Genomic DNA, 14,080 nt, shown 5'->3' with positions numbered 1-14,080 from the left:
CGGTCGAAATGCCAGGCAGCTAGCCGTCGACTCAAATCTCAGCATGAAATTCATTTCGGATTAAATTAAGGATTAAGGTAACTTTTTCAAAGGCAACTCAACCGAGCTTCGCCAACGACTGTGTTGGAGAATTTTGCTTCTTGTTGCTCCACTCCATCTCTGCTGCGAACGCTGTGGGACAGCCCTTGTGGGAATGCTCTTAAGCATTTAAGCAAATTCAAAAACTTGTTAAGCTCCATAATGAAGCAATATTCAGCGCATTGCAGAGCATTTAGTTTCAGTATTTTATTGGCTTTCGTCGACCGCTAGCATTGATGGCAACTCATTTTGATCTTCGGCACTTGCTTAGCGTTTTTCTCTGTGTATTCGCTTTTCTTTTCTCTGAATTTTGCCATTAATTAGCCTCGGCAGCGCATTAAACGTATCCTGTCCTAATGACGGGCCTACTAAATGATAATGAGCTCAACCATGTGCAGCCTGCCTTTCGCTCGTTTCTATCAGCTAAATGCGGCTCTTTATATTTCAACAACTCCATTATAGCAACAAATGTGTATGCAGCACCTGCTCACCTCCCACCTGGCAGCAAACACCTTTTTGCCACCCCCCTTTTTTGTCATTGGGCAAAACAGGTCTTCCTGCTCTCCACAGGAATTAAAAAGCCCCTAACAGAAAAATTCAATTACATAATTTAAGCCTTTTGTCGCACTTCTATTTTTCTTTTTTTTTTTTTTTTTTTTGGGCTTTGTTGTGTTTGATTTAATTTTCTGTTTTGTTTTTATAGACAAAAATATTTTTTTTATATATATACTTTAAAGCCGACAGCTACAGTTCGCAGGATTCGCAACAATGAAAGAGAAAGAAAAAGGGTAAATATATTTCGTGAGTCTGCAAAAGACATTTTAATTTTGTCACGATTTTATTTTACAAAAAGTACAGGGTATATACATATATATATTCTTGATGACATTGAAATAGTCAAATCGAGTGGGTCGTATTTCTGGCATTTAACTTTTCCTTTTTTTTATTCAAGTAAATGACTGACAATAAAAATGCTGAAAATTTAGCAATTTGATTGAAGCATTCTCTAAAATTTGAAAAATTAACAATAATAAATATATTTTTATAATACATATACTATTTGAAGTGTATTTGAGCTTCATCGTGCTGGCTTAGTTGTCTGCACTTCAATTCATTCTTACTTTTTGGCTTCTAAAAAGTTTGTAGCGCAACGTGGCGTATGAGTAATGCCATATTCAAGTTGAAAGCTGAAGAGTTGCATACGACTAACTATAGCAATTATGCCAGCTATCGCAACTCATGGCGTGGCTAAATGAAGCGACTTCTAATGAGTTGTAAACTATCTAAAGGCAAACTATGCATACATATAACTATCATATATACATATGTATATATGTGTATAGAAGATTATGCATATGTCGAATGCTTTATGTATGCTCATAAATCTTCATTCGCAACTACGTGCGCCATCATCAGCATCAGCCTCATCATCTTATGTCTCATGGTCTGCATTTCTTGGCATCTCTTTTGGGTCTTTTGGGTGTGAGCTTTGGACTGGGTGGGGTCTGGGTCTTTCATCTCTTGGCTACATTTGTTTCTGCTGTTCGCCTTTGTTGCCGGCTTTGTGTCGCTTTATGCGTCATTTATCATGCGAATCTCTTTACTTGTCATATTTCCCTGGGTACGCTGCTGCACCCATGATTTTTCACTTTTCAATGTTAGCGCGTGACAAACTCTCCGACAGTGAATGCATCAATGCCTGACAAAGAGTTGACAAAGACCGCCTCAGATTGTGTGAACAGCAACCGCATCAGTCACACTATACTCAGATTCTGCTTTTATCTGCATCTCTTCTTGCTCACTCTCTCTCTCTCTCTCTCTCTCTCTCGCTCTGTCACTCTCTACTGCAAATGCCTAAGCAGGTGACATTAGCTCACTCGCTCTTTGCCCATAATCTCAATTGATTCCTTGCGATTGGGCTTCGAGCCTTCCATTTCCTGCGGAAATTATGCGAATTCGACATTTGCTTTTGCTTTCCCTTTAAATGTTCAAAGCTAAACGTAAATAAATATGAGACATGAAACAAAAAGATAATGGCAATGCCAATAGTCGACACTTTGCAACATTATTTGCAAATGGGTAAAAGTTTCAATTTTGCTGATTTCATAAGCAGCCGCTGTTGAATATTTTATAAGGATAATTGGCTTCCATTTATCCTTCTCTCTTCCCCCCTCGCTCTGAGCTTGTTTATCAAATTGTGCACATTGTTATCCTTCGCATGTCCCATTTTCCATAGCTGATTTTGATGGAAATAATTAAGCTTAGAACTTCTGGAAAGCACATTTAATCACTTTTGTAATGATGGCATTGCTTCTGCTAATGTCGCCCTCTGGCGGCCACATAACGCATTATGCACATCTTTAAGCATAACTCAGCATGGAAATTTGTATGCCAATAACACTTCAGAAAATTCCTGTAGAAAATCAAGGTAAATGCTGTGCTATACTTCTAAGAAATAATTTAACCAGAATGCGACTTTAAAAAAAAAATTGTTTTTTGAATAAAATAAAAATTTATATAGAGTGTTAAAAGAAAAAACAAAACGAGTAAGAACGTTGCAGTCGGGCGTTACCGACTGCGAAATACTCATTCACATCCCATCAACAATTTAGCAGTTTGGCTCTAATACTCTAATACACTCAACTATCCAATTTTGAAGCTTCTAGCTATTATACTTTAGGAGATATAAGCTTTTGCGGTTTGCCACGCCCCCTGTGGGCGAACGTATATCCGTCGAAGCTTTTTGGTCTTGGGTGGTCAGCCCAAATTGCACATCCTTTAAATTTTACTAGTTGTTTTTAATCATTATTGGAAAAATTTTGATATAATTATTATTTCTAACAAAAATATTATTATATACTATGAATTAGCAAATATGAGCATAAAACCAATTAATTATACCTTGAACTAAATTTTCTAATATTAAAAAATATTCATAAATTAAATATTTATTTTTTTAAACGTCTCTTGCCGCAGAATAACAAGCCACAAAATGCAATTTAAAACGCTTTAACTTTAACTCTGTTTTAGTAAAATAAAAAATGATTAAATAACAACAGCTCAGAATAAATATGTGTGCATTTGCATTTGTGTATGTGTGTGTAAACACTCTGTTGTATGATGCTCATTCTCCTTGAATGTATTGTAGCTCTTTGTTTATAACTGTTGTTTATTGTTGTTCTGCCATCATTTGATTACAGCAAATAAATCAAACACCGAACAACGTTTTTGTTTGCTCGCCTCAAATTTTAATTGAAATGCGGGCAATTTTAATGAGCTGCAACAGCAAATTTTCGCATTCCCCCGAAAATGTGCCACGCCCCCTGCCTGCCGGCTCACGGCCCTCGGCAGCTGACCGAAGCAAAATTGTTTGCGTTTGGAGTAAATGATAATGGGGCACACACATGTCAAATGTTTTATTTAAGTGAATATTAAATGCCTTACAAATTGCCCCGCCCCCCCTAGACTTTGGTTCGTTTCGCTTTCGGTTTCGGTTACGGATACGGCTATGGCTACGGCTACGGCTACGGCTACGTTTTTGGTTGCTATGCTTTGCATAAACATATTTCATTTTGGGCTTTAACAAATTTATTTGCCAGCGTGCGTCTAAAAAGGGGCAGACGGACCCACGCATGCCACGCCCTCACCAATACCCCCGCCCACGCCCAGCAGCGTGCAAATAGACCCATAGCTTTATTTATGCATGCCTGCCAAGCAGGCAAACAAACAGGACACATCAAACGTGCCCGGGTCCTTTAACAGAGCAAAAGGACCCGGATCTGGCCTCTACTACGGCTACGTTTACGATTACGGCAACAGTACGCAGAGCATAGTCCACAAAAAAAAAAAAAGGGAGAAGGAATAAAAACAAAATAATAGTTTCCTATAGTGAAAACTTTCGAGACTAGCGCATACCCTAGGCAAAAGTTCATTGAACTCGATCGCATTTGGCATTTAATATGCCAAGTATTTCACTAATGTTTATATATTATTTATATCTTCCACTTGTGCTAAATATAAAATTTACAATTTACTGTCGCTAAATATTTAATACGTGAATTCGGCACTTACCTTAAATAGAAAACATTTCTAATCATCTTCACTGCTTGATGACAAAGCTTGAGAAAGTCTTAAAATTGTTTTTATATCCATATGTTATATACTTTTACAGTTACGTGTGGTAGTTTACACTTTTGTCTAGCCATGAGTGGATTGACATTTGCCAGCGACTGAGTCGCTTGTTCCATATGGAGTGTGCCTCAAAAGAAATTACCTTATATGCCCCGCCCTTGGCTTTGCTTTGCTGGGTGTATGCTTAAGTGTAGCCCATATGTGTGTGTTTACACACATACATGTATGCATGTGTGTGTGTGTGTGTGTGTGTGTGTGTGTGTGTGTGTAGTGTGTATGCTGCTGACGTGTCTATCCTTTTTAGCAAACTTGCTCTTTTCTGGTCAAACGTGTAAATTTATAATTAAACGCCAACACGTTTTCCAATGCAGGACACACAGCTCGACAGCTTTTACAGCCTAACCCAACTACAGCTCTCTCTCACACTGTCTCTCTCTCTCTCTCTCTCTCTCTCTCTCTGCTTCTCTCACACTTTATTTTGTTTCCGTTTCGTTTGGCCATTTATGCGGAAATCTTTGTGTAAGCACTTAATTAGTGGTAAAAGTTAAACAGTTCCCCCACAGCACAGAGAGAGCCACGCAAAGAACAACAATAACAACTGCTTTTTGGGCTGGCCCTTTCATCGGTTTTTGGCATTAATTTATTTCATTTCAAGCAGATTAGATTAAATGGCACAACACATACGCTCCACTCGCCATTTTCTTGCTGCCCGGCAAAACTTTTTGGGGCACAACAATTTTCCACTTGTCTTCATGTTGTGGCTTTCCACATTACAGCATTTGCCTACATATGTGTGCGTGTGTGTGTGTGTGTGACATTAGGGTGTCAAATACTTGATGAGGCCACTTCATATGTGGCCAAGAGCTGAAGCAATTTGCATTGGTAATTGCCGGGGCTATCATATTAATAAGTTTAAATCTAAATGCCCCATGATATGCAAATTTTCATAGCATACTTTTTGGCTAATGACTCGTTATGGCACTTCAGCACACCAAACACCAACACACTCAGCCAAATTGTTGTTAACCTAATGCTATAAGCTAAACAATACGTGATTTCTATCTGCTCCATTTGCACGCATGCGACAACAACACAAACAACTCCAACGAGCCTTTGATTAACAACACGCTTCGCATCTGGTATATGACGCAGCAGTAGCAACAGCAGCAGAAAACACTCCAAGATTTATTTATATACACATAAAGTAAGTTAAGCACTAGCTGCCACGCCCACTTGGCTACCCGCTTACAGCATTTAATTAACTTTTGCATCAAATTGCAAAGAACTTTAAAACGATAAAACAAAAAACAACTTTTTATGAGGCAATTCTTCTTCTTCTTTTGTTTGCGGTGGCCAAATTACAATATGCATTTTCGTTTGCTCCTTCAGAAATGAGCAATATTGCATTTGACAGGGTATGCTCAACGAGCATATATGCTGACTTCAAATGAAAATAAATTTGTGAACTGAAAATGAAAGTTCTAAATTAAATTTTGATTTGACTAAAATGATTAATGCATGATGTGTGAATTTACTTTAAGCAAAAAATGGCATCAATGAAATCTTTACAATTTCATTCAAAAAATGTATAAATAGATTGTGCTAATACCGCGTTCTTTGGGGATTGCTGGCCTCGCCCTTTTCCTCTTGCTCTAGGTCGTCATCTTGCTCGTGGTCTTGTTGGACTTGTTTTTGCTCATGTTCTTGCTCTTCGTTATACTCTAGGTGTCTTTCATTTTGTAATAGTCGCTGATTCTTCCTATGAAGTTTTTTTCAGTTTTCTCTGAATATAGATTTTGGAAAATAATTTATATGCTTTATTCACTGAAGTGGAAAAACTCGAACTTGTGCTTTAACGAAGTCATTCAAATATTCTTTTGCTATGATTATACACGTATACATTTGCTTTTATGAATATCTCAATTACTCATTCCAGCGATAAATACCCTGTGTTTACGTCTAGGGTATAGCAATTAAACTTCTCCTGCTTGGGCCCACATAAAAAAAAAAAAAAAAAAAAAAAAAAAGCAACGAAAAGAACAACAATGCGGCCACGCCCTCCGCACCGCCTACTTTGGTGATATTTAAATTGCATAACTGTTTGGCTTGGCCGGCATCAACGACGCCGCTGACATCTCGGAGTTTTAACCCAGGTGCCACAGACACAACTCCAGTTGCATCGCCCGCTCTCCCGCTCTCCCGCTCCCTCACCCTACTGCCGTGATGCGTTGGCTGGCTCGTTTGTTGGCCCGCGGAGATTTTTCAATGGCTGCGTCAAGTTGGCGGCATAAATAAACAACAACAATGACAAGAGCAACAGCAGCGGCAGCAGCAGCAGCAGCAGCAACAGCAACAACAAACGGCATAATAATAGCAAAAGACAGCGCTGACAAAAGGGGCTGCAGCCATTTTTGCGTTGGCAAATGGAAATAAACTGCGACACGGACAACTTTTGCCTCGCTGTGTTAATGGGTCAATTTATTTGGCTCTGGCTGACATTCCCTCTCCCTCTCGCCCTCTCTCTCTCACCCTCTCTCTCTCTCTCTCTCTCTCTTTGTATGGGTCGACGTTTTACAAAATATGGCAACGACAACGACTGTCGACGGACGTATACAGAAATTATGCAAGCGCATCTACATGCGCTTCAAAAATGCGAAAACTTTCGCTTGCACGAAACTATTTTCCAATTTTAATTGCCATCCCGCACGGCAGGTGGCGCTCTAGCTTTGGCTGGTCATGCAGGCAACTGGCTCTAATTAACTGTCAACTTTATTTGGGCTTCCATTACGGAATCTTTGAAATAGTTTGATAATCGCCCGTTCACAACTTGAAATAGCTTTGCATAGCTGCGGGCGCAGTCGTCAGCTCCTGCCAACCAAAAATAATGAGAACTTTTAATAAGCAACAGCGAACAAGTACACAAAATGTTATTTCATAGATGATTTACCAGCTCTTTCAATGGAAAGCGATTACGACTTGCGCGAGTGGCGAATGGCGAATGGCGAATGGCGAAAGCGACTGCATAATGGAGTGTCCTTTACAAAATGTTATCACGGGTAGATGGAAAAAATTCTCATTTATTTTCGACTTGATATCTGTCATCAATAGATGCAGAACCTAAACTATGACCACTCAGAGCTAACGATTTCGATTCAAAATGGCAAGGGAATCTTTTTTTTTTCGAATTACACAGAAATTCAAATTATAGAGAATTATCGAGAACTTATTTTTTTAAGACGATAGACTTTTTACGATTTATCACGATTTTTTATTTAGCGGGGTACAAATTTTCGAGACTCGACTGTACATGATATCTGCCATACATCAGTTACATTTCTATATAAACAAAATTATCTGAGTCTGTTGCTAATTTCAAAACGATTTTATCGATCAGTAAATAGAGAGAAATATTTGCTATATCGATTATATTTATAGACAAATTTATATTTTTAATATCGAAATATTATATAACTATAATATTAACTTTCACAAATTTTCTCAAACTAAACCTCAAATGTTTGCTTTTAATACGAAAGTAAATTGATTAAATAAGTATAAAAATCCAACAAAAATTATTTTTTTAAATATGTATATACATAATAACATTTTTTCCTCGAATCATGCTAGATCTAGTTATACTTCTTTCCACATCAGCTACATAACTAACTTCCCTCCACTCGAGTGCTTTCGTAGCATCTCCTATTCTGTAAACACTATGAGAAAAATGTCGAAATTGATGATATAACTCGGCTTAGCATCGATAGCTCGTTCATATGAACTACCATTCTATTTTCTTTATACGCTATTTCCCATCCTCCAAATTTCATCGATATGCTGTATAAATTATTCATCAAAAAAAAATATTTAAAAAAAATAACATATTTATTATGCGTGACCTCTTTGGATGTAAAGAAACAGCAAAACCAAATGCGCATTTCCTCTCTATGACCAAGTAGAAAAAATGGATAGTAAAAAGTATTGAAATTAAATTTAAAATAGCGCTGTGTGCGCTACATTAGGCACTACTAAAAAAGCAATACAAGAATGAAAAGAAAAGCATATAAAACAAAAACAAATACACAATAAAAATATTTATCAATCGTTTAAATTGCTCGCCTGTAAAATATTTACCCACAATTAAGTGAAACAGTGACGCGTGTGCATATAATTTATGATTTCATTTAAGCAACTCAACTGCGAGTAATTATGCGACCGCACACATACACACATACACACACACACACACACACACACAAAAACACTCATACATTTGATAAACACACACATCACTCATACGCGCCGTAAGCCGAAACAGTCCGAAATTAGACAACGTTCCGCTGTGTTGCCCACCAACGCGTCATGGCGCTTGCCGCATGAGGAGCCCCCAGCAGTGTCTGTGTGTGTGTGAGCGCGGTCGCCATCAACAGTCCGTATAAATTGACCGCAGCTGTGAGCTCGGGCCTGCTTTAGCGCCTTGCGGCCCTGAGGGGCTAACGCGGCCGCACACCCACACCAACGGCGAGTGGCTTGCCCGCTCGAATGGCTGGCCGGCTGTGCGAATTAATGACTAGTCGTTGGGTTTATCTGAAGCGCTTAATTTGAAACGATTCCGCTTACTTTCCCACACAAGCACGCGGCAGCGCTGAGCAGTTGTTGGCTTTAATTTTTGCGCGAAACGAAGTTAAATTAATTAACAATTTATTGATTTAATGGTCAAACGAAATACACAGAAACGTTAATCCCCGCCGTGTTACATCATTTGCGTAAGGCTGCAATAATTACAAATTACAGCGCCTTTATTAATGGACACACGAGCAACATTTAATTAAAATAACAGCGTTGAAAACTATTTACAAACACAAAGGCAATTAGTCGGCATAAAATGAGCAACTTTTTAATAGAAGCAGCAACGGCAACAGCAACAGCTTCAGTGGCAACTGCCTAGCCGAGCGCTTCATTAAAGCATTTGTCGGTTAGCTACTTACCTCAGCTTCTATTGCACACCATTGTCTTGCATTTCAATCTCATTTGCTCTGCTCTGTGGACTAGCTTTGATGATGCATCAGTGGCTGCAGCAGCTCACAAAAGAATCCCAAGAGTGAGCACTTGCCTAACAAACACGCATGTACTTTTAACAGCTTGCCTTTCATCTGTTAAGGGGACAGAGACTGAGCTGTTAATATGGAGATTCTTTCAATGCAACGTCACTGCAATCAGCGCAGATCTTGATTGTCGCTTTTAATTAACTAAACTCGAACTATAACTATTTCTCTATTAAATGCAACTGACTTGAAGCTCTTTATGATGTTTTTATTAAAGACTTTTTTAACCCACCTGTCATTTAGATTTTTCTCCTTTTTCTTCTTGCTCTCAAGCATACTGAAATATTTTTTGTTTTGAATGGCTTTATGAAGGTTTATTATTCATTGGAATTCTTATTTATTTTCTCATTTTTAAAGGTAAAGACTTAGGTCGGTTGTTCAAGTTTAATGAAATTTCATAAACCCAATGAGGAAGAAAGTGAAGTGCCTGAAATTGGCTAGAATTGACTTAAACCTATGTACGAAATCTGTCTAGCTAAGCAGATAGTGTATATGAGTCAAGTATTTCCTACAATAGTCAAATATGGAATGTAAGCAAATAGTTTCTTGGAGTCCTTTGTTAGTCTAATTTAGGCAGTATTTGAGTCGCACAATGGGGTATCTGACCACAAAGCGTGCTAGAAATCAATATTACGATGGAAGTAATTTAGTGTTTGGATAGAAACCTCAATAGAATGGTAGAACATACCTATCATAAAATGAAGGCTTTCAGAATTAAAGAAATTAATAGCATGAAATAATATTATAAAAATGTGAAAATATGTAATTCTTATATTTTTTTATAGAGAGAATTAAATTGTTTGAAATTATATGAAAACGAAAGTAATTTAAAGAGAGTAAATCAAAGACTTTTATAGTATTATAATATAAAGATAACGAAATGAAAATCGGACAAAACATTCTCTAGAACAATTTTAAAGCCAAGAAAATTCTTTTCTGAAATATACAAAAATAACAAAAATAAAAATTAAAATTAAAATTAATTCTTTTGTTCACACATAAAACTCAATCCAATTTATGCTAATGCAACATATAAATGAAAACTCATTTTCTTTTAGTTTGTTTTATAATGTCTTTAATCAAATGAATTTTATTGTAGTTCACAATGTTTTTAGCGAACTGTTTGCTTAGATTATCTATGTGACATGAGTTTTAGTTTAGTTTTACTTTTATCTTGTTCCTATTATTATGCTTATTGAACAGAAAATTTGATAAGCTATATATATATGTATATTTGTAGAGATATACATAGATTTATTTATGTTTCGATGAAGTGTGCAGTACTTTGTCATCATTTACTTTAGGTTTGTTTTTGCTTACTTTATTTTATTTTTTATTTACTTATTTTTTTTTTTTTATAAAGTTGATTTTTGTTCTTTAACTTATATTACATTTATATAGTTTGCAGTTATTTGATAGTTTTGCTGACATTTATGAGAATTTATTTGTATAAATTGTGTTTACTGTTTCGCAAATAAACTACGTTAGTTAATTACATAATTCAGTTAACTAAAGTTGGCAAATGAATTGAAATTTATTTACACAAAAGTAGATTTGTTTAAATTAATTAATTTTTTTGTTTTTACATTTGCTGCTCAAATTAACAATTTATTTATTTTTATAGTGGCTATTTGTTATAATTATTTTTTAAATATATAATTTTTTTGTTTTGTGATTGAGCCTTTCGTTTTTCTTTTATATTTTTTTGGTGCTAGGGAAAGTGTTAAATTAAATTGAATGCAAACAAGTAATTTAACACTTTGCCATTACAATTATAATTCGTTTTTTCTTTTTCTTTCTTTATGCTTTTATGTTTGTAATTTGATGTTCGTTTTAATCTCTCTTATTGACTATCGTCGATTTTTTGCCGTGTTTAGTTATTGTTATATACTTTTACGCTATGCATAAAATTAACACTAATTCATTTATATCATTTATTGCATGACATCTCTCAGTTGAATTATATTTGTAATTTAATTTTATTTCGTTTTTTTCTGTTTTGAACTAACAATTAAATTATTTACAGTTTGCTGTGTGGATAATCGCTTAACTTAATTATCATGACGTCATTGACTGCTGCAGTTGAAGCTCTGGCTGATGCTGCAACTCAGGCTGATGCTGCCGGTGTTGCTGCCTGGTTTCATAATTGATATGCTCTAAGGAGAAGGAGAGTGGAGTGGAGTGGGTGCCCAGCAGCCAGCGGAGCCATCGGACCACCGCGCTGACTGCCAATGCCAGAGCCAGGTTGAAATTGAGGCTGCTTCGCAGGCAGCTGCCATTGCCGCCGCTTTTCTGCATAGCCGCAGGGCTTTCGTCTGGGAAAATAGAAGCAGACAAAAAAAAAAACAGAGCAGAAGAAAAAAAAGAGAAAAGGGAAGGAGAAACAAATTGAAATTGAAGAAAATGCCAACAGATTGCAAGTCGAGTGCCCGCCACTTACCATTAATGACATTGACCACAACGCTGGCCGCCTCGGCTGTCGTCGGCATGCACGTGTAGTTGCCCGTGTCTAGCAGCTGGGCATTGGCAATCCGCAACCTGAAAAGCGATTAAAGCGAAAGCTTAAAGCAAAGACCAGGCCACACCTCATTCAGCAGCATTCAACATGGGGCCAATCAGCTGCCACATGAATTCAACTTCATTGATCAAAGTTGCAGCTATTCAGCTGGAAACTAACAAGAGCCAATGGAGACGCCCATCTAGTGTGCATGCTGTGTTCCTGGGCTGCACGCCCTCAGCTCTGTTGAGCGTCTGGATACCTTCATTTTGATACCTGATGCTAACCTAACCCTTGAACTGCCTGATGATGATAATGATGACGAATACGAGTAGGATGATGATGATGATGATGGTTGGTTGTTGCTTACCTGCTTTGCAGCTTCTCGGCAAGTGTTGATTCCATTGAGATGCGCTGCAAATCGATGGCCGCATCATTCGGATGCGCCACAAAGGGTGTCAGAATGTACGGACCGCGATACCAGTAAATTGGTCCAATATCCTGGGCCGCCGTTGCCGGCTGCTTCACGTGGCATGTGAGCGTTATGACGCTGCCCACTTTAACGTACAAATCCGTTGGTCCGGCTATAATCGCTTTGGCATCTGGCGGCGTCACTGCAAATGGCAAATGGAACGTGCGCAAAATTGATTAATAGCACTTCTAGGCATTCGCTCTCTCCCTATCGCCTGGGCACGGCTCCAAATCCAAATCCAAATCCTAAGCCCAAATTCCCAATCCCGGCTCGAATACCGCCCACTCACTCACTGACTGGCTTAACGGCCGTTAAGCATGTGGCTAACCGCTGGCAACAACGTCAACGCCAGCATTTCATGGGTATGGCGACCATTTAACAGATCATCCACAATTACACTCGATGAATCAAAGATGCACCAGCATACCACAAACAGTGCCTACCAAAACTCTGTCAACGTTGGCGACCCCTTAATAAGCGCCTCGCACAGGTTCACAGGCTCAACTGTCGACCAGGCTACGTGAGGCCCTGGTCGAGTTCACAAAATTCCCTTAAATTTAACTGGCTTTTATTCTGGTAAGCGGATTTAAGCATTAAGAGATTTCAGCTCTTCACCATTTACACTCGAATGATGCTTAAAGAAATTAAATTATATCTGTTGTTTACTTGTATCGAAATGAAAATTGTTTCTGAAATTTTTACTATAATATTCTTTTGTCACTCTTGAAAATATTAAGGATATATATGAGATATATTACTTTTGTTGAATAACTTGATTAATTAAATAATATTTGATGAAGCTAGGATGCAACAGAAGGAAGGAAGATTAGTCGAATATTTATATATTAATGCACGAACGTTAATATACTTAAACAAAAATAAATTAAAACTCAACGTTTGGACCATCAATAGTAGAAACACGTCTATTTTATATGTGAAAATAAATTCAACTTATACATACCTATATAGTAAAAGTATATACTCTAGGCGAGTATTCTAATAATAATAAATATGAAATCTATTATAAATATTTTTATATTCTCTATATATATTCATTGTTAACCACTTCACTTATCTTAAATTTAAGCTTTTTTTCAATCAGATCAAACATAATGAAAGCAAATTAGTATAGTATCAGATTCTAGCAAAGATGTGGCTCTACTGATACATCAGTTCACACTGAGAGAGAGAGAGAGAGAGAGAGCGAGAGTGACAGAGATAGGGCTAGAAAGTGCCCTTTAAGTGTGTCGCCATTAAAGCGAGGCTCACAATGTTATTTGTGGTCCACTCTGTTGGGCTACAAGAAGTAAACATTTCTCTATCGATTTATATTCCAAGTTGTTGTCATACTGTCAGTTGGTTAGGCGACGATTCGTTACCCAGTGGGAGCTAAGCTATTATCAAGTTAACTAACTGGCCAACTCTCCAGCCTCCTCAGTCTCTCGCCCTCTCTCTCTCTCTCTCTGTTCTCTGTTGTTTCAGTGAAATCGGCTTTAGTGGCTGCTGGCTGTTGGCTGCTAATGCTAGTAGCTTGTCTCTGTCCCCCACTGCACATCATTAACAACGTCAACATTTGACTTTGTTGACGGGCTGCTGTTGGCCAAAGCGTTCGCTGGACACACAGAAAAAACATTAAACCAATTTTCAGTGCCTACGAGTGGGAAAATGTTTGCTATATGCGCGTAGACGAGTGTATGCCACGCATTTGTCTCTGTCTGCGGCAGCTGCTAACTGCCAACTGCCAGCGGCTACAACAGCAGCAGCAGCAGCAGCAGCACCAGCTACAACATCAACAACAAC

General features: G+C 37.7%; 1 protein-coding gene across 1 annotated transcript in view; it reads right to left on the bottom strand.

Moving 5' to 3' along the window:
- Nucleotides 1-11,271: 11,271 nt before the first annotated feature.
- The window catches only part of LOC6575979, an 84,841-nt gene continuing 82,032 nt past the window's right edge, over nt 11,272-14,080 (bottom strand). The window contains exons 5-7 of the mRNA XM_002001947.4: nt 12,179-12,422; nt 11,752-11,849; nt 11,272-11,626 (exon numbers count right to left, since the gene is read on the bottom strand). Coding sequence (XP_002001983.2) covers nt 11,370-11,626; nt 11,752-11,849; nt 12,179-12,422 — 599 coding nt within the window. The 3' untranslated portion in view covers nt 11,272-11,369. The remainder of the gene's footprint in view (nt 11,627-11,751; nt 11,850-12,178; nt 12,423-14,080) is intronic.

The sequence above is a fragment of the Drosophila mojavensis genome, unplaced genomic scaffold, assembly GCF_018153725.1.
Source record: "Drosophila mojavensis isolate 15081-1352.22 unplaced genomic scaffold, ASM1815372v1 contig_36, whole genome shotgun sequence".
NCBI classification, from domain to species: domain Eukaryota; kingdom Metazoa; phylum Arthropoda; class Insecta; order Diptera; family Drosophilidae; genus Drosophila; species Drosophila mojavensis.
The sequence above is the reverse complement of the archived record's forward strand: the minus strand, read 5'-3'. Positions and strand labels throughout refer to the sequence as shown.